Below are 26,670 nucleotides of genomic sequence, written 5' to 3' on the forward strand. Positions count from 1 at the left end.
GCCAGATGCCCCACCCCCCGCCTTCTCCAGTGGTCTTCAACGGTGTTCTGGGGCTTCGAGATAGGGCTGAGGGTCTCCCTTCAGCCAAAGCAGCTAGTTCTGTCTACTTCATCTAAAGAAAACGTGAGCCCTGGCTGGTGAGGCTCAGTGGATTGAGTGCCAACCTGCGAATCAAAGGGTCGCCGGTTCAATTCCCAGTCAGGGCACATGCCTGGGTTGTGGGTTGGGTCCCTTGTCCAGGCGTGTACAGGAGGCAACTGATGGATGTTTCTCTCTCTCTTTCTCCCTCCCTTCCCCTCTCTAAAAATAAATAAAAAGAAAGCATGAAAACTGCTGTCTTCAGCCTCAACTCTACCTGGCCCCACCTTGAGGTTCCCAGGTGCACACGGACAGAGGGTCTTTCTCTGCAGGTTCTTGGACCCCCCAGCCCCCAGGCGGAAGCACCTTCTCTTGACAATGAATCTGGGGAAGACCCCTGCCCCTCATCAGCTCTTCTTCCCAGCAGCCCCGCAATCAGCCAGCTCTGCAGCCACCCAGGCCCTGGCCTCACTGCGGACGGATAGGGGTGACATGGCAACAGCCACACCAGGTGGCAGGGGTCCTGTGGAGGGTCTCTGGGATCCTTGCAGTCCAAGTCCCCGATTCTGTGCCACAATCTCATAAAAATATCAATCCGATAAAGAGATGGCAGATTTTACACAAAGCTTCACTCCTTGTGGCGGATTCAGAATTCATCCAATATTTACTGATCACCTATTGTGTACCCGCCCTATGGAGGCGCCGGGCTCCTGGGGTAGACGCAGGAAGCCACTTCCCAGCACTGTGGTGGGCTCCGGTGCCGCCTCCACCGCCCATGACCACCCCTGCTACCACTGACTCTACTGCTACCACTAATGATGATGGAGCCCGGCGGCCGGCAACCCCCCCTCTGCCTCTATCCTCCCGGCAGCCCCTAGGCTCAGGCCCAGGATCCTCACTCAATCCAGCAGGTCTGGGTGAGGCTGAAGTTGCCGGAACCCCCAGGGAGAACCACGAGCCCCACTGGGTGGGCACAGCCCCCTTGCATCGTCTGTTCCCCCACCTCTTCTCCCATCTCCATGGCCAAACCGCAGGGTCTGCTACAGCTCGCTCCCCAGGCAGGGGGCCTCCCGGAACCGAAGTGAGGCAACCCCTTCCCCTTTCTCAGACCCAGATGCCTACTGCCCGCCTCCCTGCTGCCCGCCACTCCCACCCTGAGGGCAGTGGGGGAGGGGCCGCGGGGGTCCAGGAACCAAAGCACCCGGATTAAACCCAGAGAATGGAGAGCCCACAGGATGGTGCAGCCAGTTCACACTGCGGCCCAAAAGGCGGCGAATGGACTGGAACTTTACAAACACAGAGGAGGTCCCTTGGGAAGCACGGTCAGGGCCTTGCCCCATAGGATTGGGGCACCGGAAGTGGCTTCCCCCCTCACCCAAGGGCGGGGACCAGAGGCAGGAGCAGGAGCGATGTAGCAGGGCCTGGGCCCAGGAAGGAAAGGGGGAGGGTTGGCCCTGAGCCGGGCCTGAGGCCCACAGGTGTGTCCGGAGGCAGCCCCAGACACAAAAGACCAGGGTGAGCGGCCCACTTCTGCCGCCTGGGCCCCTCGGTGGCGGGGTGGCGACACCCATCTCAGGGCCCCAGTCCCCCAGTGTGCGCCCGGGTCGGGGGCTCGGACACCGTGTGCCCCATCCCGCCCTAGAGACGTGCCCCATCCCTGACCCCAACTCCCTGCGCCCCGTACCTGGCCTTCCTGGTCGTGGGCGTGGCCCCCCGCCCAGTAGGGCGCCAAGTCCCGGGAGGGCACCCCAGGGCTGGGTCTGGAGGCCGCGCGGTGCCCGGAGACGCCAGGACCCGTCCCCATGGCGGCCGGAGGAAGCGGCGGTTTGCGCCGCCCGCCGGACAAAGCGCGGAGCCCCGCTTCCTGCCATTGTGCGGCCGCGCCCGCCCCCGCCGAGCCTGGGACCCCGGCGGGGACGGAGAGGGGTGGATGGCGGACAAAGGGGAGGCCAGGAACATCCGCCCCACCCGCGGGGTCCCGGCCCCGCCTCCGCCAGCCCGGGCCTCTGCGCTGACCCCCAGCCCTGACCCCGGCACCAAGTGCCCCTCTTGAACTTGTTCCTCCGGGGGAGCTCCTGAATGCTTGCAGCACCAGAGGGGACAGGGACACAGTCCCCCTCGGTGCTCAGACCCCGCTCCCCGTCCAACCCGGGACACCCCTCTCAGTTCTGACCTCCGACTGCCCAGCCACACATCCGGCGCTCGGAGGGCCTCCCGCGGGTCATCTAGCGGCAGCGCAAAGCCCAGAGACACTGCCTCGCAGCCTGGGGCGCGGACCCTGCTCCTCGGACCCAGGCCAGCGCCCAAGGCGGAGGAGCGGAGAACCGGGTAACCACAGGTGGAGGCGCTGGGCTGAAAGGGCGGGGAAGGTATTCCTTTGGGAGCCCCAGGAGTAGGGTGAGACGGGTCCGGAAAACCCCCCAGCCCGACTCGGCTTTCCCGAGGTCCCAGCTGCTCCCGCTGGGTGCGTCCGCACGCCCCACCGCCAGGGGGCGCTATTCGGGGCCCAGAGGCGGCCCACCGGGGTGGGGTGTGATGCTGGGGTCCCCACTGTAGCAGCGTGCAAAGCTACAGCCCCATCGTGTGGGGGATAAAGTGACATAAGAGTCCACAGGCAGGACCGGAATCTAGGTTTCTGACTCCGGGGTACTAGAACGGCCTCCTGGGGACACTCCTCAGCACCCATGGGGTGAGGGGACTATGCTGTCACCCGCCTGCCCACCTCCTCAGTGTGGTCCCCTGGGAAGGAGGGTGAGAAGGGGGTCGTCCCTGACGGTGGCCCTGAGGAAGACAGCAGCTCCCCAGGGGCTGGGGGGTTCCACGCTCTGCCTCCACCCCCAGCACCTGACTCCTTCACTGTCCACACCACAGGCAGACCTTTGGGAAAGTAAAGCCCAATCACAGGACCCCCACCCTCGCTCCCTTAAACTTCTCCAATGGCTTGGAATAAAATCCCTATACAGCCTGGCTCCTACCCGCCCCCCCCCCCCCCCCCCCCCCCCCCCCCCCGCCACGGCCTGGCGAGTGAGTCCCGCACAGTGAGTCCCACCCAGTGGTCGGAAGCACTGGCCTCCTTCCTCCCTGCCGCTCACCCAGCTCAGTGCCTGCACCTCCGGCTCAGACCCCTCTGTCTGGAACACCGTGGGCCCTGATTCTCCAATGGCTGGCACTGTGCCCCAACTTCAATGCTGCCTCCCCAGGGAGGCCTTCACCCCCCTCTCAAAATAAATAGCCCCTCACCCTCTCCCTCTGAAATCTCTGAAATGGAATTCTTCCCTCCTAAGTATTTATCACCACCTGAAGTTATTTTACATCTTTGGTCGCTTCTCGGCAATCACTTTTCCTGCTAGAATGCCCTCCCCGGAGTCCAGGGGCCTTGGCTGTCTGGCCCACACCGCACCCGCAACACTTCAACAGTCCTGGCACCCAGGAGGTGCCCAGTGCAGGCTGGGTGGTGACTGGATGAAGACGGCAGAGGAGGGGTCTTCATGCCAGAGGAGGCCATTGGGGCAGGGAAGATCTCAGCCAGGATGTCCCTTCCTGTGGCCAATGGTCAACAGGGCCTTCCCCCATGCCTGACCACAGGCTCTCTCCTTCCTTCTGGCATCCATGACCTCCCGCCTGCTGGCTGAGGCAGGTCGGTTTCCGCATCAGATCCGGGTGGTCCTGCCTCTGCTACTATCCCACAGGCGGACAGCCCAGCCGTCCCAAGTGCCAGGCCTGTGCCAGGAGTTTGGGGCAGCACATCTTGTTCACTCTCCTCCAAGATCCAAGGGGGAAGACACTGTTATAATCCCCATTGAACAGGCCAAGAAACGGAGGCTTGGAGAGGTTCAGCGGCTTGCCCCAGAGCCACCAGCTAGTACGTGGCTAAATGAACACCTGGGCTTTGTGTCTCAGGCACGGCTAAGTGGTGGCTGGGGCAGCAGTGCCTTGAGGTCCCCGTGGGAACAAGGCAGATTCCAAAGCCAGCGTAGGGGAACGCACTGGCCTGGGGCAATCAGGTCAGACCAAAGGGAGACCACCAGGGCTGGGCCTGTGAGTGAGCAGGCCCTGGCCACCTCTGAGCCACGCTCCTGCTTGGTTCCCCAGTCAGGGTAGGGGCTCCTCCCAGAGGGTCAGGGCCCCAGGGCCAGGAGTGCAGGGTGCAGAAGCCTACGGAGCTGGGGAGGGCAGGAGGCCCCCACCCTGCACCAGGAGAGGGAGGAGCCCCCCGCAAATTCCTGGTTCCCACCTCCCCTCTAGGAGACAGAGCTGAAATAGTCCATGCCCACAGCAGGCCCAAGAGGTCCCAGCCTCTGACTCTCTGGGGAGGGGGGCCCTCCCCAGCCCAGCCCCAGCTCCAGGCTCATGAGTCAGGACCGGCTTGTTGAAACTGATACCCAGGAACCAGATGCTGGGGCTGATGAATAATGGAGTCCCCTCCCACTCCCCCCTAGCACCAGCTCCACAGCCCCAGAGAAAGAGAGAGAGGCCTGTGGGCATCCCCACCCCCACAATGGTTGGGGCCCCCTCCTGGTCTGCTGTGGGAGAGGGAGTCTCTGCCCTGGAGAAACTGCAGGTATGAAGCAAGCTGGGGTCAGCTCTGTGCTCTGCCCCCAAAAGATGAGCCTGGAACCAGGAGTTGGGGCTCCCTGGCTAGAGGGATACCCCTGCCTAAGGGCTCCTACCTGGGCTACACTCCCCTGGGAGACAACCAGCCCCAGGGCCCCATCTGGCACCTTGGAAATCCAGGGGTGGAGGCTGCATGCGTGGGCAGGTCAGCCAGGGCTGGGCCAGTTCTGCCAGGCTGCTCGCCTCACTCCCAGCGGCCTACCCAGCTCTTCCCTTCCCCTCAACCTGGGCCTCACCCCTTGTCCCCTGGGCTCCGGGGCCCACCTCCAGGCAGAGCCTGCCCTAAGGCCCTGCCCTGAGCTGGGCAGAGGCTTAGGGGTGCAAAGAACCTGTCCACCGGCCAGGTCCACTACACAGGCCCCAGAAGCCAGTGAGGCCCCTTCCTCCCCTGAGAGCAGTCTGGCCAGGACCCAGTGCTAGGGAGAGAGGCAGTGGCCCTGGTCCCCTGCCCTGTCTCCGCACATAGGTGCCTGACCCTGGAGCCCAGGACCCTAGCATCGCAGCCAGTGCCTTCTCCTGGCACCTTTCTCCAGCACCAGAGAGAAGGCTCCTTGGGAGGGAAGGGGGCGAGGGCAAGTGCCGGGGCTGCTGAAGACGGGCACCTGGGGCCCACCACACCCTGCCTCTACCCATCTGTGCAAAGAGGGCACTGGCCAGTTCTCTGGGATTTTCTGTCCAGGGATGGTTTGGGGTCCAAATGTGTGCCTGGACCCTGGCCAAGACGCAGAGGAACAATAAAATCCGCCTGGAGCCCCCCAAGCCTAGGGAAAGTTACTGGGGAATCTGCAGGGCCCAGGAACTCCTGGCCTCCGTTTTCCTGCCTTGATCCAGGCTGGTAGGGCCTCTTCTGAGTTCATCTGCACTCCCTCCCTCCTCTCCCATCTGCCCCCAGCCACCCCATTGCCGCAGGCGCACTCTCGCCCCCTGCCGGCCTCTAGAGGACTTTCTGCCTGGGACCAAACTCAGCGGCCCAAATGAGGCAGGGTCGCAGAGCCTCCCAAACGCCCGGCGTCCAGGCAACAAAACTCACACCCGGGCTGGGGCTCCATAGGCTCTTTATGGTCCTATCTCGGGGCCGATGACCCCCTAGAATCGTGGGGGCAGGGGCAGGCGCTTGGGCCCGTTCCACCCTCAGAAGTAGAACCAGTGGCGCCCATCCTACCCACCTGCGGGCCTGGGACTCCGCGGGACTTTCCACTCCGGGTTCTATCCATTAATTTAGGGGGAGCCTTGGCGCACGGACCCACCTTGTCCGGACCCCAGCTTCCCAGTGAGACTCACCTAGGGACATAGGTCTCTTCCCCTGTAGATGGAACTCGGGCCAAGACTGTCCAGTTCCCGGGGGGCGCGTAGGGCTAGGGGGCCCGGAGCCGCGGGATGGGGCGGGCTCTGTCGATCCTCGGGCGCCCGGCGTTGGGGAATTACGGTAGGCTGGCGCGGGCGCTACCACCTGGGCGGGCCGGGACGTACCATTGGCGTGCCCGGCTCGGATGGGGGGGGAGCGCCGGCATCCCGGGAAGGGCCCGGCGGCCGACAGGGCAGCCCAGCGGTGGCAGGGAGCCCAGCCGGCGCCCAGGGCGGGGGCGGTGGCGGGTGCAATCTAGGGTCCGGGCTGCGGGGAGAGGGGGCAAGGCTGTTGTCACTGACCCCGAGGGGGCTGGCCCTTTACAGTTCTCCAGAAAGTTTAAAGTCCCTGGTTTATAACCTGGGCTTAAAGACAGAGAAGCTCTCCAGTCCTCAGGGAGGCCCGGCGGCAGGAGGCTGCCCTGGCCGGGAAAAAGGGCCCCGCGGCTCCAGGCGGAGGGACCCGCAGGCCGAGCCCGCCCTGGGAATCGCCCCAAGCCAGGCTCGCTTCCTCTCCACTATAAAGGGCTGGATTCTGAACCGCGCCTCTGTGGCGCCTGAGAAACCCGCCTGCCTGTCTCTGCGTCCCCCTCTTTTTTCCTGGCTCATGCATGGCATGGCTGGAAAAGGGGCCAGCCCGCCCTTTGGTGGTTCCCAGCTTCCCTCTCCCCTAGGAACTGGGGGTGCAGGGAGTGCATGGGGATACAGGGGCACCGCTGAGGCGGCAGGCACCTTTGCTCCACACACGCCTCTCCCTTCCCTTGAGGTGGGTGCAGTGACCTCCGCCACCCTGGGGCAGATCTTGGACCAGGGACCCAGGGAGCCTCAGTTCAGGCCCACCTGCACTTTCCCAATCAGAGACCACGCCCTCAGGCCCCTCAACAAGCCTGCAGCCCCCTCCTGGCAGGTGCTTCCCCCCTTGGGGCTGGATCCACACCAGAGCTACTTCTCTCAGCCAGGTCACATGTACTGGGCCATCTGTCTCTGCCTCTCCCGCCAGCCGCGTGCCCCAGGCCTTCACCTCTCCCCCCTCCCCCTTCAAAATTATTTAGCCAAAGCCCAGGAGCTCCATTTGCTTCTCTGGTCCTGCCGCTCTCTCCAGGTGCAGACTGGACGGCCACCTCTCTACAGCTGGCCAGCACCTAAAAGGACCGGTTATGTCCAGAGAACCCCAGCACCTGGCCATTCTCAAGAGCACCCTGGCCTCCTACCTCTTACCCCCAGGAGCACTGCCCAGGAGAGTTGGTGACTCCCTGTCCCATTATTCACTACATCCGGCCCATTCTTCCTCCACAGGGACCTCAGATCCACCCCTTCCTCTGCCTCGCGTCCACGTGTCCGCTGGGCTTCATCGGGCCACCCCTCCCCTTGACATACACATATACCCTCATCCCTGCCACCTCACAGCCCATTGTTAAGCTGGGAGGGAACTCTGAAGTCAGCAAACTTCCCACTTCCACTCTCTTTGCTTGAATACTTCTAGGCATGGGGTGCTCACTACCTACACACATCAGGGAATGGCTTTAGTTGTTGCAAACTGTTGCCTACCCTAAACCCACACTCATCTCTCTGCCAGGGGCCTCTCCTCCTGACAGCTCCTCCAGGGGGCAGACAGACCTGACCTGACTTGCCCTGGCTAGTCACTTCACCTCCCTGCTTCTCAGTGGCTGTCTCCTAAATGGAGAGGCAGCCGTCCCCACTGCCACGTGGGGGTGCAAGGACTGGCTGAGGTCCCTGTGGTGAAGCCTGGCATGGTATACAGTAGGCACTGAGTAATTGGTGGCGGCTAAACCATTACCTGTGTTTGAGGATGAGGCCCGGAGGGGTCCATCTCCAGGATGAGTACCCCCAAACCCTCTGTCCCCTCACATGAGGTAGTCCAATGTCTCTAAGGCTAGTGTCCGTCCTCATCCATGTCTCCTGTGACCTGGGGTGCCTTCCACAGACTTGGGCCAAAGAGCCCAGCTCAAGAGGGCCCAGACCCTGTCCGGCTGGTGGTCCCCTTGCAGGAGAGCGGGAACACCCATCACATCATCACTGGCCCCCCAGGAGGGAGGAAGTGACCCTCCCTCATCTCTCCACAGACTCTGAGAGCTCCACTTGCCCAGGGGACAGGACAGATGTACCCGAACAACGGGTCTGCTGGGCGGGGTTGGCTGGGGTCTGGGATGGAACCCTGGGTGGCCTCAGATCTCAGGGAGGGGAAGGAAGGTTTGTCCGAAGCCTGGGGGCTTCTCTCTCTCCCTGTGGTGGATGAGTACATGGCTGCAGCACACCACCCTCTGTGCCAAGCACTACAGACGCAAACCCCCTCAATCCTCACCGCACCTCACCTGGAAACTGAGGCTCAGCAAGGTGCGGTGACCTGCCCGAGGTCATGCAGCTGGAAATGGGTGGGCTTTGACCCTGGAGCTCACAGGTGTGGGCTACTCTACGCATCTTCATCCTGGGGTCTCCTAGGCCCGCAGTCCCCAACATGGACCCATACAGGTCCGTGGCCTGTTAGGAACGGGCCGCACAGCAGGAGGTGAGCGAGCAAAGCTTCACTGGCATTACCGCCTGAGCCCTGCCCCTGTCTACCCCTGCCACCGTCCCCCCAGTGGAAAAATTGTCTTCCAGAAAACTGATCCCTGGTGCCAAAACGGTTGGGGACTGCTGTCCCAGGCAGATGGCGCAGACTCCTCGCCTGAGGTCAGGGTGCTCTGCATCCAGCTTTGCCTCTCTCTCCCCACCCCCCAGGCCATGCTCAATCCTTACAGCCCCAACATCACTCCCTGCTCACTCAGCTCTCCTCCATCTCAGCGCCTCCTCATTCCTCAGGATGCCAGCAGCCTCCTCTGGGAAGCCCATCCTGGTTACTCCCTGCCCCCAGATTGAACTCCAGGGGAAGGAAGTAGGGGTGGGGCAGCTGATTCATCTAAGAAGCCTCAGCACCCAGGAGTGATTCAAACAAAACCTCCAGGGTGGGCCCGGGAGCAGAAGGGTCCAGCCCTGTTGAAAGATGGCCCTGTCCCCAGGGCAGCCTGGGGGCCAGCGTGGCACAGCCCAGTCCTCACTTCCCTCCTCTTCCCAACGGGATGAGGATGTCAGCTCCTGGAGGCGGGAACTTTGTTTCCTGGACACCTCCAGGGTCAGGACTGGGCCTGCCATGGCAGAGGCTTGAAGCTGATCCGGTGCCTGAGTGATGTCATCCCTTTCGGAAAGCTCCTGTGTCCTGCTAGCTGTTCCTAGAGCGGCTGGAGACGAAGAGCCAGGCTCTTGCCCTCACTCCAGACCAAGCTCTGCCAGTCCAGCTGCGCGGTGTGGGCAAGTCCTTCCACCTCTGTGAGCCTCGGCTCCTCCCAGGTCACGTGGGAGTAACTACGGTGCTCTGCCCCGGAGAATCTCACAAGGGTTCGGTGAGGGCCTAACGCCCCACCGGGCACATAAATGGGCTCGGCCAGCGTTGCTTATCATCACCACCATGCTGGGGGTCCTCTCACCTCTTCTCACCCTCTCCTGCAGCCACCTCTTTCCTTGGCAAGACCTGCCTCTGCCCTCCTGCCTGTGGCAACTCCCCCTTCCTGCTGGCCTTGCGGTGGCTTTACTTCCACTAGAGGCCGCCGCCTCCAGATGTCCTCCCCGACTAGCACTCCTCCCTCTGATCACTCAGGTCCCTGAAGTAAGTCTGCTCCATTTGTCCCAAAGTGGGTCCCACCAGTGACAGGGCTTGGGGTCTCCCCATGGGGGCCCGGCAACCCCCTAGCTGCTGATGCTGCTGTCGGCACTGCCGAGTTTCAGGCAGGCCAGGGCTGAGCTGCAACTAGGACCTGCGGACTACAGAGGACCCACGCTTGCTCCGAAACCAGCTCTCATCTACAGGCCTCACCTCTGCACAGTCTGGACCCTCCCGCCCCCACTTCTGCCCCAGAGGCTTGAGGACCTGCCCCAGAAGCAGCCGCCCACAGGCTGTGCAGGCCCATGGTGGGTTGTGCAGTGGGGGTAATGGGGCCAACCTGTTGCCAGGAGCCCCCATCTGGGGGAGAGGCAACCAGCTAACACCAAAGCCCCATTGCCAGGCACCATCAGTGCCAGCAGATTGTGTCTGAATCACAGACACCACCCCCTTGCCTGGTGACCACGGCAACTGGAAGCCTCCCCCTCCTCTCCCCGCCCCCAGAACAGCCCTTCAGGTTCCTCTGACTATTCCTTCTAAACGTGGTCTTCCTGTGCAGAACGTATGCTTGTGTGTCTGGGTGGAGAACGGTGGTAGGGGGGTCTGGGAGGAGGGGGTGGCATATTCTAACCTGCAGCTGGCAGAGCCGAGCTACACAGTGGTGAGGGACACGGGCTCTGACATTACCCAGATCTGGGCTCTGGATTCAAATCTCAGCTCTACCACATCCTAGCAATGTGTCCCCTGGGAGAGCCACTACCTCTCCGAGCCTCAGTTTCCCCATCTGTAAAGGGGCATAATGACAGGACAAAGCTCGGAAGGCCTGAAGGAAGTGACACTGAGTCCTCAGAGCCTGAGACACAGTAACTTGTGGCTGTTATTACTACTGTCACTCGAATGGGGGCTGGGAGGGGTTCGATCGCTGGCTTGGCCTTTCTGGAGCTGCAAGGTCTCAGCCACGTCACAGGGCCTCTTGGAAGCCAGGTATCTTCAGCAGGAAAACGGGGCCGTGACGTCTGCCCAGCAGAGCTCCCACAAAAGCCGCACGAGGCACAGAAAGCGTGTGGCACAATGCCCAGCACGTCACAAGCAGCAGCGCTGCATCCTACCCACCATTATCCCTCTGGTTCTGCCTCCTCCCCAGCTCCCGCGCCCTGGCGCTCTGGGGCCAGTTCGTCAGCCCCAGGGCCACAGTCACTGTCACAAAGTTCCACAGTGTTCCTGACCCATGCCCAGGCCAGAAGAGTGGCCAGCTGGACAGAGAAGGGGGAGGCCCTTCCCCCTGCAGACCCTCAGTTTCCTCACCCGTGACGTGGGGCCACAGCTCCTGTCGCCTCGGGGCTGCAGTGCAGAAAAGGGCTTTGGGGCACCCCTGTCGCTGCTGCCCCTGCTTTTGCAGTCCTCCCACTCCACTGCTCCAGAGCCAGCCACCCAGTGTCCCTAGTCACCCGTGAACCCGGACGGCACTGTGGCTGAGCCAGCTGCACTGTTCCTGGGGCCCCATGGATGTCCGTGCCCAAGCAGAAAAGACGATTAGAGCCCTGTCCGCTCTGCTCCCAGCAGCCCCCAGGCCCTCCGGCTCCCTACCTTGGCTGCTCGCCCCTTGTCCATGCAGCCGGGGTTCTGACAGCGCAGGCCCTTCTCCTCTGCCAGGCTCCTGGTGTCTGCGGGGGAGACAGCAGAAGGTTATCAAGCGGGTGGGGCCCAGGGAAGGGTGCGCCCCAGACAGGGGCACCCAGGCTCTCCCAGGGCCCCAGTAGCCTCCCCACCAGAGGATGGGTGGAGCTGCCTCCTCAAACGTCCCTTCAAAGGAGGTCAGTGTCCCTTTCTCTTTTAAATGCCAACTTATCTGCACGGGAATCTGTGTGCAGAGCCCTGTTCTTGTTGCTGCTCCCCAGGGAAACTGTCCAGATTCTGCGGGGAGAAATGGCTTTGGAAATACACTGCTCCCTCCCTCTGTCCCATAAGTATGGGGGGGTGGCTCAGGGACCTTGTGGGGCCCCTGACTTCCTGGGGGATCCTGCAGGGCTGCTGGGGGACAGGGGGCTCTCAAGGTCCAGGATCCCTTCCTGCCCCTGCCCTCCACAGCACTCTGTATGGACGCCCTTCAGAGGCCCAGGTGGCCCCCCTTACCCGCTGTCCATCTCTGACCCAGAATCCGGCCCCCTCCTAGCCGCCTCTTTTCCGAGGGGCTGGGGTGCAACAGCGGAGGGGGCAGTGAAGGGACAGAGAGGCTGCCCGCCCCAGCCAGCTTGCAGGGCCAGGGGGAGGGGTGCTGCTGACGCGGGCCCCAACATGGGGGCAGAGTTTGGATCCCCTGGTTCCGAGACCTGGGTCCACCTACCACCTAGGACAAGCCTTCCCCAGAGGAGGGGGCGGACCGAGCTACCCACCGCGGCGCCCCCTGCCCGCCCGCCCCTTCCCCGAGCTGGCGCGGAGGCGGCGGGGCTGGTGGGCCTGCACAGCGGGGAATGGCCAGGGGCCCCGCACTCACCCATGGAGGAGGCGCCGGGCGGCCGGGGACGCGGGCAAGGCGGCGGACGCCGCGGGCCGGCCTGGGGGAGCGCGACGGCGGCAGGGGCGGGCGGGGGCACGCGGAGAGGCCAGAGCGCCGTGGCCGCGAGACCCTCAGCGGCGGGAGGCGGGGCGGGGCAGGTGGGCGGCGGGCGGAACCCGCGCGGTGGCCCCGCCTGCGGGGGGGCCGGCCTCCAAGGCCCGCGCCCCGCCCCGCCCCGCCCTGCCCTCATCCCCAGCGAGGCGTCTGCTGGGGGTGCGGCGCTCGCCTCCCCGACCCCCCACTGGGACGTCGCAGGTGTGACCAAAGTCCGTGGTCCCTCCGCCCTCCGACCCCCAGAGCCCCCCAGCCACCACGAATGGAGATCCACACCTCTGTTTTGATGGGGTAGGAGACATTTTCTCCATCTCCGGGAAAGTGGGAATAAAGGCATGTTAGAGGACTTGGCTGTGTCTCCCGATCCCAACGGTGCCAGCGACGTGGAAATGCAAGTGGGGACAACTCCCTGCGCCCTCACCTCCCACCTGCCCCCAGGAAAGCCCCCCCATTTATTTTTTAAATAACTTTTTATTTATTGATTTTTTAATTAATTTATTTATTTAGAGAGCGGGGAAAGGAGGGAAAAAGAGAAGGAGAGAAACATCAATGTGTGGTTGCCTGTCCGCAGATCCCCCCCAACTGGGGACCTGGCCCAAAACCCAGGCATGTGCCCTGACTGGGAATCGAACCGGAGGCCTTTCAGTCTGCAGGCCAGGGCTCAGCTCACTGAGCCACACCAGCCAGCACTATTTATTGATTTGAGAGAGAGAGAGAGACATCGATTTGTTGTCCCACTTATTGATGCATTCATTGGTTGCTTCCTGTATGTGCCCTGACCGAGGATCGAACCTGCAACCTTGGAGTGCGGGGACACGGCCCTAACCAACTGAGCTACTTGGTCAGGGCGCGTTCCCCCTCCCCACCCCCACCCCCGCTTCAGAAATGCTGTCTGGGATGGGGTCAGGGCTCCATAAATGAGAGTGGGCTTGGTAGCTACTGTTGCTTCCCTGACATTCGTGGAACTTTGCGGAAGCACAAACACACACAGAGAAGTGCAGCTGCCCTGAGTATGCAGCTCAGAAAACGGTCTACGCCACCAGCCAGCACCCGGACCCAGGAGCCGGGCATCGCCAGCCCTCCTGCAGAGCCCCTGCTGGGGGCTGCCGGTGCTCCCTGGGAGGGAGCTGCTGTCCAGACTTCTAACTGCATGGGTAAGTTTTGCCTGGTTTTGTACTTTATGTAAATGGCATCACGAGATACTTGTCAGCATTTTAATGGTTACAAAACACTTGCACTGCAGAAACAGCCTCCATGAGATGAGATGGCCCAGGCTCCCCCAAGGGACAGAGCCCAGGAGACCCCATTCCACGCCCACATTGCTGCCAGAGCTCTGGGTGGATGAGACCCAGGTCAAGAAGATCCAGTTTCCAGGGGCACCTGGGCCCCTCTCCCAGAGGCTCCGCGGCCCCTTCCCCATGGGCCTCTCAGCCAGAGGAGGGTGCCTGCCTTCCTGTATGTATCCCTTACATGAGTCAGCCAGCCAGGGACTCAAAGCAACCAGAACCCAGCCCCTGCCCTCAGGGACTTTTGGCAGAGGGAACTGTGTCAGCCCCACGTCTGCTGGAGTCAATCAGCAAACATCCAAGGTCCCCTGATGGGGGACTACCATGTGTCAAGCCCAGAGCTGGGCACTGGGGACCCATGGCTCCAGCGACCCTGACAAGCCTTGGGGAGCTCGCTGTGGGTGACTCAGGGACAAGGCTGACTCGGGAGCATCTGCACAGAGGGCTCCAAGGGGCTGAGGCATCGGGCTGAGGGGAGCAAGGGCACAGTCCCTCCGGCAGCCTGAGCAGCGAGGTCCCCCTGAGGCCTCTCAGGCCAACCGGCCTCACTCAGCTCACAGAATCACAGTTTGGATTTCCCTTCAGGGCCTCTGCTTCCTGGCCCTGGCCGGGTGGCTCGGTTGGTTAGAGCAGCAGTCCCCAACCTTTATGGCACCAGGGACTGGTTTCATGGAAGGAAATTTTTCCACAGACCAGGGTGGGGGTGGCCCACGGATGGGGTTGGGGGGACAAGCTCTCCCACTGCTCACCTCCTGCTGTGCGGCCCGGTTCCTAACGTGCCAGGGACCAATAGGGTCCGAGGCCTGGGGGGGTTGGGGACCCCTGGATTAGAGCGTCGTCACACCCAGATGCACCAGTCTGCGGGTGAGCCCCAGTTGGGGCACACGCAAGAAGCACCCAATGAATGCATTAGCAAGCGGACGCGGCCCTGCGAGGACCCTGAAGGGCCCCTGGGTCAGTGGCCTGGGGGCTCTGCCCCAGCCCTGCCTGCCAGGGGACGGGGTGGGGGAGGCAGGGCTCTTCACCACAGCTACAGCAGCCCTCTCTGCCATCTGGGTCGCCACAGGGACCTGGGGCCCTCCGTCAGCTTCCGGGGTGTTTCCCACGGACCCTGCAGGGGGCTTCTCAAACTCCACTAGACAAGGTCTGGTGCTATTGACCCCAGGTCCCTGGGTTCTCACAACTCTGGGCCTGGGGTCAAGTTCTTAGCCCTATGCCCCAAGACTTCTGGGTTCTGGCTCGAAATTCTGTGGGCTCCAGCTCGGGGTTCTGGAACTGCCTCCCCAGCCCTGTGGGCCCTGCCGTGACTGGTCCAGGTCATGCGCTGCAGGCCCACCACAGCCACCCTGGGGTCCTGGATGTGTGGGTTCCAAAGTCTTTCCGTCACCAGGGCTCTGCCCGGCTGACCTCTCTGGGCTCCAATCCCCGGCTCCAGCTCCCTCAAGGTGCTCAGTCTACTTTCTACGGCCACCCCCCTCCAGACTGCTGGGTCCTGGCTCCCCTGGGCCCCAGAGCCTTGTGTACGCTGAGCTGCAGTGTCAACCTCCTGGGGCCCATATGGAAGCTTCCCACAGACTCCAAACACAGGAAAATGGGTGAGGACCCTGGCAGCTCTGGGGGCTCAGGGGACTACAGCGGCTGGGGGCGGGGCGGGGCTCGGGAACCAGCACGAATCTTCCCCACCACAGGCCTGCCGCAAGCTCCCCCCAGGAAGCTGCCCATGAGCAGCCCTGCAGGAAGGGCCTGGTTAGGAGCCGTGTTAACCAGGTGATGGCCTGCCCTGCACAGAGTTGATTGGGGCCGAGGTGGCCACCTGGCCAAGGCCAGCCAATTAGATTCACTCTCTTGAGAACTTGAATTGAGACAGGCAACCCCTTCTGGGCCCTGGAGCCCTGAGATCAGGGAAGGTCTGTCTGAGTGGATACAGAGCCCCGCAATTGTTGGGGAGCAAAAATGAGGGGACCCACAGAAGCAGAGGGTCCGTGGAGAGGGCCCTCTAGAGCAAAGAGGGAGGGGGCGGCAAGTTTGTGTCTTCCCTTGCTTCCCTGCCACCCTGCTCCCCACCTCCTGCAGTGCCCCTCTGACTTGAGTCAACCTGAGCAGGTGTCTGGCCACTCGTCCTTGGGGATCTTGGCTAGACCCCAGGCAGACCTGCAACCCTGAACTTCCTCCACCCCCAGCATGCCGGAGGCTGGCTGTCTGGGTCTGAAACAGCCCAGCTGCCCTCTCAGCTCCTCCAGCCCCCATCGACCTGGGGAGAGCCAGGCCCCCCAGCCAGGCAGACAAGCCCCTCGCCAGCTCTGCCCCCGCCCTCTATCTTAGTCACAGAATGCCGCTTTGCCTCTCCCTCGACATGATCTCTACCACAACTGGCCAACAGGGTGTCTGGGCAGAAGCCGGCCTGCAGACACGTTTTCTTTGGCTGAGCACAGCGCTTCAAAAGAATTTGAATCGGTTGCCAACTCTGAAAAGTCAGATTTCACATAAAAATCCAGATTTCTGGCTTCTCTGGACAAACCAGAGGAGCCTGGCAGCTGTGAGCCCATATTCGTGACGGCTCCAGTTCTTGAGCCATGTCTGCTTTAGACTGGCACACACCCTTCCACCCTCCGCACTCCCCACCGCTCCCTATCGCCTCACACCTGCCCCTCAGCATGTGACTCACTGCCTCTCCCCAGATGGAACTGAGCGTTTGACATTGGCCCAGCCCTCCCTGGTTCTGTCCCCCGCCCCACCCTCCACAGCACGGGCTACTGACATCCTGCCCGCTCTCGGGGACCCAAGTCAAATGCAGAGAACTTCGGGAAGGCCTATCTTGTCGTATCCAAATTCCAGATGAATCTCTCCCTCCTCGATCCCACTGTCCCAGAATGGACCTCCAAACTGACCTATTACTTTCGGCCGGTCTCCCCCCACCCCAGGTCACCCAGGGAACACTACCAATCCATCCCATAGCTCTGCCTCAACTCACACCTGCAGCGCCCTCCGCGTCCACACGCGGTCCCATCTCACCATCCAACCCCTGCAGCGTAGGCCGACCCCAAGTGGCAGCCACTGGCCACGGCGGCCCCTGAGCACGGGCCGTGAGGCTAGTGCACACTGAGGGTGCTGTATACACCCTGGATTTTCAAGACTGAGTGCAAACAGGGAAAAGGAAAGAAGGTACGATCTCGCTGATGACTGGCTACACTGATGACATGTTAAAATGCTCATGTTTGGAATATACTGAGTGAAGCCAAATCGATCATTAAAATTAGTTTTAAATGGCGCGATCTACATCGGTGAATGGGAGAATCTACCTACCGGGTAGCGCCGTTCCACACAACGCTGAGGTGCAGGCATGCTCGCTGCGCCACTTCCCAGGTGGGGAAACTGAGGGCGGGGCAACTGGTCCACCGTCCTGCGGCTACTGGGTGAGGAAGGACTTAAACCCAGGTCCATAAGACTCCCAGTCTGTGCTCCCAACCATTGGGCAACACTGCCCCATGGTTCCCCAGTGTTGCCTGGCACAGTTAGGTGCTTGGCACCCATGAGTGGATCCCTCCATTGTCACTTAAGTGCCCCCTTTCCCAGCTGGCCCCAGGCTGACACAAGTGTACAAGAAACCTGCCTTGTTGTCATTCCTCAGGTGACCTCCTCACCCGTGAGCCCCCTCCAATGAACCCTTTAGACCCAGAGCCTTCCTGCCCACCATCTCCCAACCCCAGGCCTGGCCACACAAAGGCTGCCGCTCCCAGGAAGCAGCTGCGGCTTTGAATGCCCTGCCCACGCGAGCCCAGCCCTCTCGGGAGCCTCTGCGTTCTTGGGCAGCTGCGGCAGGCCGGGCTGGGCCAGACCCCTCACCAGGGCAGCCTGCGGAAGGGCAAGATTTGGCCCATATCTGGCCAAAAGCCAGAAGGGCATGTTCTGGGCAAATGCCAGTGGCCCTAGGAACCATCCGCCATCCCTGCTCCGACACCCATTGGAGAACCACAGGTGGCCAAGAAACACGGTCCAAAGCCCCACAGGGCATCCTGGGGGAGGACCATCACCTGGGGAGAAAGGAGCATGGACCATGGCCTCTGAGGCTGTCCCTACCCCTAGACCAGAACATCTCTGGCGTCTTCCCTTGAGGCCTGGAGACCCCAACTACTGCCAGGCTGGCCCGCAGCCCCCAGGCTCAGAGAGAGGAGGGGGTGGACACATTCAGAGTTCCTTCCTGGGGCTGGAGAAACTGTCCACACAGTTCCTGCCCCCAGGCCTGGCGCCAGCTGACCACTTCCTCTGGCTGAGGCTGCTGTGGGCACCTGCCCATTTGTCCACCATGGGCTTCCTCTCCGGGCTCCTCAGAGGAACCGAGAGTGGCCAAGAGGGGAACAGGAGCAGGGCTGCGGAAATGGGCTTGAGGTTCCGAGTCAGGACAGTCACGCTCTGGGCACGAGCCCCGCCCCCATCATGGGGCTGGGCTGGCACCAGGCTCACCACCCACCCTTGATGGGCCCCGGCCAGGGACCGGCTGGCTGCAGAGGACATAGCCCACACAGACAGCTGTGTGCCTGGCTTACAGCCCCAGCCTGCCTCAGCTCACCCCCAGGGTCTGCTCATGTGCCGTGCCCGCCCCTGACCACTGTGTGCTGGGGCCTCTCTCCCAGCCGGGGTGGAGTGGGCACAGGAACACAGGGGTAAGCAGCACCCTGTCCTGTAGCTCTGAAGCTGAGGGTTGCAGGGGTATATCTGGGTGCCCGCTCCAAACCTCGCTGAGCCTTCCCTTCCAGAGTAAAGGGGACACTGAGAGTTGTCCCTGCTTCAAAGGGTGGACATGGAGATGCCAGGAGCCAAGGCTTTCAACAGTCCTGGCACTGGATGGGGACTATCTGGCCTGGGGAGTGCAGGGGGTGGGCAGGCTTCACAGAACCAGCTCTGGAGCCACACCAAGTGGCCAGGGTACCCCGCAGAGGGCCCAGCAGGAGCAAGTGTGGGCTCCTCTCGAAGATGGAGGGGAAGGGAGAGAGCCCTGGGAGACCAGGGTGCACAGCCTGTATGGGGGGGAATAGAGACCCTGGTGCCTCCCAGGCTTGTGGCTGGGACTGGCCAAGTGACCTCAGGCAAATCTCTGGCCCAGTGAGGACCTCAGCCACCTCACCTGCCTCGGGTAGACAGGAACCTGCCAGGTGGAGCAGCACAAGCAGTCGGGACTCTCCCAGCCTGCCCCTCAGACACTCTGTCCCCAACCCACCCTCTGCCTCCAGGACTGCACTTTCCACAGCCTGGCCGCCCAGCAGCCCTGCCTGGCCCGCCTCCACCCCCTACCCCGCATCTGGCTCCTCCTCTCACGTCCTGCCCTGCCTGCCTCCTGCACTCACTCTGAAGGTGTCCGGGGGGCCCTGTGCCCACCATCCCTCCAAGCAGCCACGCTCCCCTATCCATTGCAGCCAGCGAGACCGGAAGCAGGAGAGGCATCGCCACACGAGGGACACCTGTCACTCTCCTTTCTGGGAGCAGCTTTGTGGAACTCACACCCCACATGGTTCCCTTCCATGGTGAACCCCAGGCCTATCTCTCACACTTTTGGTCCCTTCCGGCCACAGGAAGGGTCAGGGGAGACTCATGCCAGGCAGGGAAGCTGCACCAGGAGAGGCTCCCGCTCCCCTGGCCTGGGGCCCGAGATGGGGTGAGCAACAATGACGTCACACCCAGACTGTGTCCCTGCTCTGTGCCACCCCGGGGGGCCCTCTCAGCCACCCCACGACACCACTGGCATCCTGATGCCCATTTACACGGCCTTCCCAATATCCCACGTCGGGGAAAAGGCCTGTCGGCATGCGGACGCAGGCTGCGGGGCTCCGCACCCCCACTGCCTGTCCTGCCCTTCGAGGACCTCGCTTCCTCACCTGCAAGGTGGATAACAGGAGAAATGACACGTGTCCCAGGCCTTGGACATGAACATTCCAGAACTCACGCCATCGCTTGGCCCCGATCGTGGGGTGGAGGACAGAGGCGGAGCCTAGGCCTGAAGCCCAGAACCCTGGCTGCCCTGCTCCAGGCCCAGCTGTCGGGGCCCCCACTGCCCAGCCCAGCAAGCCCACCTCGCCACCCAGAGACCCTCGGGGTCCTCGTGTTTGGGCCCCTCTCCTCCACCGGGAGTGGCCCTCAGGAGGGGCCCTGGTCCCCACACCACTGCTGAGCGAGGGACTGACAGTGGAATGTGCGTGGTGACCAGGCACAGGCTCTGGTCAAAGGGAGGTGGCCAGGCAGACTGGGTGTGGGACCCTCCTGACAGCCCTTCCAGAAGGGGGCCCCCACCTACCCCCAAGGTCCTCGATGATGTCCAGGGTGGAGCTCCAGGAGAAGCGCTCCCCAGCCCCCAGCTCCAGCCCGGCCAGGGCACTGGGCAGGGCCTCCAGCTCATAGGTGCCCCGCTTCTTCCAGTAGAGAAACATGCTGAGGCCTGGGGAGGCCTCCCGACCAGGCCCGTGCCCGCAGAGGCTGGGCGGCCCCGGGGACCCGGGTCCCCGAGGCCTGGACGCAGTGGGCACAGGGGCTGCAGAGGGGCTGCAGGGACCCTGGGGATGGCCTTGGGCCGGCAGGCTCGGCCCTCCCCAGGGAAGGGGAGCATTCTGGGAGCGGCTGGGGGCCCTGGAGCTGACCAATGGCCAGGGCCCCGGCCCCACACAAAGCGCCTTTCTTCCCCTCCTACAGACATTTTACAAATTTCGACTTCCCGGCCCCCTCGGAGCCCCCACTTCGGGGATGGGCCGGCCGTCTGGGGACGGCGGAGGCCCGGAAAAGAGTGCGATTGTTCCATGGTCTCTCAGCTAAGATAAGTTTCCAGAGGAGAAAAGTGTGCTGCCCCAGGAGTGATCCCAGCCCCCCGGGCCTGACCTCCGACCCCAGCCCCAGCCCTAGCTGGGCCTGCAGGGTTTCTCAGTGAGGACTGGAAGCACCGTGCTGGTGCTGGTGCCGTGGAATGACCTGGAGCAGTTTTCAGCCGCCAGACTCGAGCACCCTCCCCAGGGAGCTCAAGGCCCATCTCCCAACTCCGCTGAGAAAAGGCCTGGGGGAGGCTCCAGGGGTCAGAGGGCAGGAGCTGCTGGCCAGGCCCTACTCGCAGGCTGCCAGTGAGGCCATGAATCTGCCCTCTGAGCTCTCGCAGAGGGCCTGTCCCCTTCCTGGACTGGCCACACTTCCCCAGGCTGTCCCCGCCCCCATCCTTGGACTGTGCCAGCTGCACCAAAGGCAGTGCCATGTGTGGAGCCCTGGCAGGCCAAAGGCGTGCAGAGCCCCTGGCATGTCCACATGGGCTTCCGTGCCCCCTGCACTGTGGACACAAGTGTGGGGGGTGGGGACCAAGGTGTGGGGTGGGGGCAGGGAGGTCGGAAGGGTTGGCGGGCAGAGGAGCATGGGGAGGGGGGTGCAAGCCACTCACAAAAAGAACCATAAGAAGAGTTTAAAAAAAACCAAACAGCTACACAGAAAACGAAAGTTACCAGTCAATTTATTCCAAAGCCTTGTAAAAACAGCACGTTTTCATCGTGTTAGAAAACGAAAACTGCAGCCGCCCTCCCAGGAGAGCCCTCTGCCCGGCACTCGGGAGATCCGGGCCTGCCCTCCTCCCTGAGCTGCCCCTCAGAGGACGAACCTTGGTTCCCCCATGGAGGAGGGTCGTCCTCTGGCACAGCTGAGGGACCAGGCTCAGCTCACAGGCAGCGGAATTTGGATCTGGACCCAGGAGGGTCTGGCTTCAAAGTCACCTTGGGGCCTGGGCAGCCACCTAGGGCACAGGGCCGGGCGGTCGGAGGGCAGTGGGTTGGCCTCATGGAGACCCAGAAGTGGCGTATTGCCGAGTCACCTCTGCCTGACCCTCCCCTGGCCCCTCAGCCTTCCAGGGCCTCCAAGGAGCTAGCCTGGAGTTGGGGGCAGAGCCGGGGCAGAGGCGAATACCTCGCCTGGCAACAGAGCGGCACGAGGCCTGGGCAGGGAAGCTGGCAGGAGAAGGCTCTGCTTTCCGGGGGTGGAGGCACCCCAGGGCTGTGGCGGGTGGGAGGGTGGTCGGGGTGGCCATCCAGGCAGTCTGAATGCCCCTAGCCAAGGGTTAAGATGCCAAGAGGCAGCGCAGTAATTCGAACCATCTGCCTGCCTGCCTTCTTCCTCGGGCTCAGGGCCCGGGATGGACCAACACACAGGCCCCTTGGTCCCGGATCCCTGGCACCTGCATGGCCTGGGCCTGTGCCCACAGGAGGTCGGGGGTGCCCGGCTCGTGTTCACGGGCAGGTGGCCAGTGTGGGGGTGTCAGGCTGAGCTTGGGGAGTGAGACAATCTGTCCCCAGCAGCTGTGGCTGGTCTCAGTGCCCACCCATCAGAGGCCAGGGCTGCAGGGTGGGGGTGGGCCCCAAGCAGTCACCCAGCCCAGACCCTCTGTGCAGGATCTGGGGGGCCCACTCTTGGTGATGGTTTCAGAGCAGCCATCCCCAAAGCAGCCTCGTGGTGTGGGTGGGCGAGTAGCAAAGATTTCTGCCTGCCCTCCGCTTTGGTGGGGGGAACACAAGGAGCCTCCGCCCCCCTGCAAGCACCCACCTGCAGAGGCCCAGCTGTACCCCTCCCTCCCCCGCTCTCCAGGGCGCATGCCTCATCCCAGGTTCTCTCTGTCCCCAAACATGCCTCCTGTATCCCACCTCCCTGCCTCGGCTGCTGCCAGTCTGTCTGCCAGGACATCCTCCTCTGGCTCCCACAGAGAGTCACCCACACTTCTTGTGTCCAGGCTGGAGGTTCCCCAGCCCCTGCTGTGCCTCCTTCTTCCCTGCACACAAAGGCGGGCCTGCAAGCAGGGCGGTCAGGGTGAGCCCACCAGGCTGGGGAAAGGGCCCACAGTGCTCCAGGGTGCCATACCAGCCCTAGAACCATGAGGCACCCCTGTCAAAGGCTGGGGGACACCCCTGGCCTTTCAACGGTCTGGGGGATGCCAGGAAACTAGACAGTAGGCAGAAAAAGAACAGAAAAGAGAGAACGTAGATGACTGGTGAGGAGGCCCACAGACGTGGGGGGCTCTTCACGGCCTCCTCTGAGGTGGCAGGGTCGGGGTGGTGGGGGCTGTCTTGCTTGCTGCTGTGTCCCCAGCTCCAGGCCAGCAGAGTGACCAACTGTGGCTGCGCCTGCCCCGGGCCAGAGGCCCCACCGAGTGCGGCTCCTACATTGTCCCCTTTAGTCCTCAGGCTGGCCCCGGGAGGTGGGTGCTGTCAACCCCACACAGGGTGAAGAAGCTGGAACGGGGCCAGGGTGGGGGAAAGCCACCCAGGGCCACACAGGCCTAACACGGGGACAGGCTGGGAGCCATATGGCCTCGATGACACAGCCACTGCAGGGTACAGAGGAGCAGCCAGAGTCAAGGTGGTCCACACCGGAAGCCCACCCTCCCACAGCCCCAGGCCCTCTCTCCCGCCCTATCCCCTGGAGTCTCTTGGCTTCTTGGTGGGACAGCCTAAGGGGAGCGAGGAGGCCAGTGGCTGTGCCTCCTCTGGACTGCCCCTTGGGGCTGGGGCCAGGACAGACAGAGGGATGTGGAGCTGATGACCTGGGGCAACTCTGTCCAGGGCCTGGCAAGGGCCTTGGGTGAGGGGTGGGGCTGAGCCTGGGTGAGCCTCAGCTAGTTCCTGGAGGGCGGAAGTGCCCCGGGAGGGCTGGGGTAGGAGCCTCCAGAGGCTGCTGAGTAAGGGGCTGGAAGGGGAACTAGAGCAGCTGGGCTGATCCGCCCCCAACCCCACACCTGCTGTCCCCAGCAAGCCACGGCCATCAGAGACCTCAGCTGAGCCCCCAGACACTCTCCCCCTCACCCAGCCCGACTGGCCCCTTTCCTCAGGGCTGCTCCCAAAGGAGTAGGGCCCATCCAGGGTCCTCCCTCGGCCTCACTGGCTGGGCAGACTTGGGCACTGCACTTCTTGAAGACTCCCATTCCACGTCTGTGAAATGGTTAAGGAGAGAGCCCCGCCCTCCTGTTCACAAGGGGCTATGCAGGGTGCCTGGTGAAGAGCAGGTGCTTGCCCCCAGGAGACAAAGACTTGGGGGGTCTCTGCAGCCTGCCCCCTCATCACCCCTCCCTCTCCCCCAGGCAAGGTCCACCATGAGCCTCTGTGGTCCCTGAGCACCCCTGGAGCTGGCGACCACATCCTTTCCTCCTGGCGTTTTGAAAGGCCTGTCTGGACCTCCAGGGCAGCCAGGAGTGCCAGCTGGGAACAGAGCTGGTGCTGACAGGCGGCGCCCAGTGCCAATGCTCAGCTTGCATTAGAAGCAGCCTCACGGGCTGTGCGGTGCTAAGTGTTCCCAGGTCAGGCTGCAGAAAGCGAAGCCAGCAGCCGGAGGCCCGTTATGTAACCCAGCCCTCCAGCTCTCCCGCATCTGCCCGTGGGTCAGGCTGACAGCACACGTGCCCCACTGACCACCCCCACCCGCCACACCTGCAGCTCCGGGTAATGAGAAGAATCTGCCCCCATCTGCCAGGGGTACCGGGGGGGACCCTCCAGGACCATAGCGTGGTGGTGGCCCCTGGGTGGGGGCCCAGGGTGGGGTGGAGGCCATCAGGGAGTGGGCGCACTCCGGGCTGGCCCCTGTAGGAGGGGTGAACAGTGGGGGCTGACTTGGGCGGCCCAGGCCCTCCCCTGCAGAGTGACCATTCCAAAGACTGGAAACACGGCCCTGGAGCCTCAGCCACCTCTGGGTCCAGCACTGTGGAAGGTGATGGTGGACATCTGGGCTGCAGCCACCTGGCCTGGGGCCAGCCGGGCCGTCTCCCTGAGCACGTCCCCCAGCCCTGGCCCCAGTGGCCCACCGCCCAGCAGGGCAGGCTGCACTGGCCATGCCAGGAGGGTCTGAAGGTGACCCCGTGTGCTTGTGCTGCCCTCGTGGCCCTTTTTATCAATCTTGGAGGCCCCATACCTGGGACTGAGATGTCCAGGCACAACGGGGCCTAGGACAGAGGTTTCTGCTTTGTCCCCAGAGTAGGCGCTTCAGACTTCTGGGCTGAGGTGTCCCCCGCACCCAGCCAGGCCGCCCCAGCCCTCGAGGGTGCACACGTGTGTAACCTAGCAGGTGGCCTCGTGTGGAGAGAGCACTGGGCACAGAGGGGTCAGGCCCCGGGCAAGCCTGGCTGCTCTCACCCCCTCAGAAGCAGAGGCTCCTGCTCAGCCAGGGACCCTGTCTCAGGTCTCTTTCTCCAGCTCCTGGCGGGGCGCCTGGTTGAGATACTGACACGGGACAGGCCCTGGACCCAGACCTAATGGCCCCATCACTGTGCCCCGGTGACCCACATCGCACAGCACAGGAAGCTGAGGGAGACCTGCCGGGTCAGCCAGGGGTGGGCGGAGGCTGAGCCAGAGTCTGTGCACCACCCTCGGTGGCACCCACTGCCCCCTCCACGGCCAACATGTCTAGGTTCCACGTGCGCCAGGGTCTAGCCAGTGGCCCTTCCTGCCACAGCTGCTCAGGACCCAGGCGACTTGAGTCCTAAGCTCCTCCCTTCCCTAGATGCCCTCCTACCCTGGGACTCTGGGAGCCCGTCAGCCTTGGACAAGCCTCCTTGACCTTTCAGCCCACTGGCCACAGGTCTCAGGAAAGTGGGTCCCTCCCTGGGCTTCTCTGAATGTGAGGGACAGCCAGACAACAGGCCCCTCAGACCCAGGTGGCCCCCCAGAGGCGAGGGGGTGGGAGGCCCAGTGACCGTCCAGCATCGGGCCGACCATTGTCACCCACCCATCTGCCCTCCACAGCCTGGGGACAAGCACAGCCTGGGCCAGGCTGGCCACAGAGCAGCTGCCCACGCCATTCTGAGCTCTGCCTCAAGAGTGGCCCAGCTCCAGCTCAGGCCACCCCTGTCCTGTCGGGGCCCCCACCTTGCCTCCCTCTTGCCCCTGCCAAGTCAGCCTCCAAAGTGCAGCCTGGCGCCTGGGGGCAGATCCTAGCTCAAGCTCCTACCTGGTGCTATGTCACCTTAGCCACGCTGCTTAGGCTCTCTGGGTCTCAGTCCCCTCACCTGTGCAGCGGCCACCTCCCAGGGTCGCTGTGGGGTCAAAGGAGTTGGTTCAGAAGAGCGGCCTCATGCGCAGGGTCGGCTGCTGGGGTGGCCCAGAGCTGACCTCTTAGAATCACAGCGAGGATGCTGTGCAAATATGGAAGTGGCGCTGCCTTGACCAAACACCTGCCCCCTCCCTGGCACGGCCACTCAGACCCTTTGGGACCCAGCCCCAGCCCCATCTCCAGGGCCCCACCCTTGAGCCCCGCTCTGCTGCAGGTGACACACTGGGACAATGGAGTCTCAGCTCCGTCTAGACTGGGAGCCCCTTGAGGGCAGCTACTGGCTTCATTCTCCCCCGAAGGCAGGCCCAGGCCTAGCCGCCCAGAGCAGGTGCCAGAGGAATGCTTGTGGACTTGAATGTGGATCAATCCTCTGTAACTGTTTCTCGCCAGGGCTGACTTCCAAATACCGAGCGGCTTGCTCCAGCTGGGCCCACCTCCACCTCAGAGGTGTAGGTGGCCGCCAGAAAGGACCTGCTCAGAGAGCAGCCCACAGACTTGGATGCTTGGCTTGGGGTCAGATATGAGCAGCACCTGGGAGGAGCTGAGACCCCTTTGGACCCAGGTGCCCTGTCCACTGGCTGCTAGGGTCTTCCAACCTGGGTGGGGGGAGAGGAGGAAACGAAGGCCTGTTTCCCCAGTGCCGTCTGCGGCCGAGGCTCCGTGGCCACGTTCCAGGCTCAGTGCCGGCCTCTGGCCACTGCAGACTGTTAAGCCTGGCCAGACAGACTGAGAGGCTGGGCCTTCTCGAGGGCCAAGTCTGTCCGAGGGACAAAGGCTTCTGGGCCAGGCTCCTGACCACAGAAAGGCAGGCTAGACTTCCAGGACAGCTGGGATTTCAAAGTATCTAGCTCATTGTCGGAGCTCTGGCCCTGAGGTTTGGAAATGATTGTTACAGTCCCCTTGGACATCCCCAGCAGAGACGCAGGCTGCCTAGGGCAGGCCTCGTCTCCCTGTTGGCCCGTGGAGGACCGACGCCCCTTCCCCCAAGCCCAGGATGCAGGCCCAGCCTCGGGCAGGGCAGACGCTGGGTCTTGGCCTCT

At 63.1% G+C, this 26,670-nt stretch overlaps 1 protein-coding gene across 10 annotated transcripts in view; it reads right to left on the reverse strand.

Moving 5' to 3' along the window:
- The window catches only part of PLEKHG5 (pleckstrin homology and RhoGEF domain containing G5), a 35,350-nt gene extending 15,365 nt beyond the window's left edge, over positions 1-19,985 (reverse strand). For 2 of the 10 annotated variants that reach the window (XM_053920180.2, XM_053920176.2), the window contains exons 1-2: positions 12,186-12,295; positions 11,279-11,355 (exon numbers count right to left, since the gene is read on the reverse strand). Coding sequence is in view for 7 of the 10 variants with exons in the window: in XM_053920176.2 (XP_053776151.1) it covers positions 11,279-11,355; positions 12,186-12,189 (81 nt within the window). In the remaining 3 variants the exon portion in view is untranslated. Of the gene's footprint in view, positions 1-1,762; positions 2,006-2,251; positions 2,533-5,973; positions 6,118-11,278; positions 11,356-12,185; positions 12,296-19,874 lie in introns of those variants that run through there. The other 8 variants (XM_053920175.1, XM_045190457.2, XM_053920173.2 and 5 more) reach the window with 7 other exon arrangements.
- Between the last annotated feature and the right edge of the window lie 6,685 nt (positions 19,986-26,670).

This window comes from Desmodus rotundus, chromosome 3, assembly GCF_022682495.2.
Source record: "Desmodus rotundus isolate HL8 chromosome 3, HLdesRot8A.1, whole genome shotgun sequence".
Taxonomy (NCBI): domain Eukaryota; kingdom Metazoa; phylum Chordata; class Mammalia; order Chiroptera; family Phyllostomidae; genus Desmodus; species Desmodus rotundus.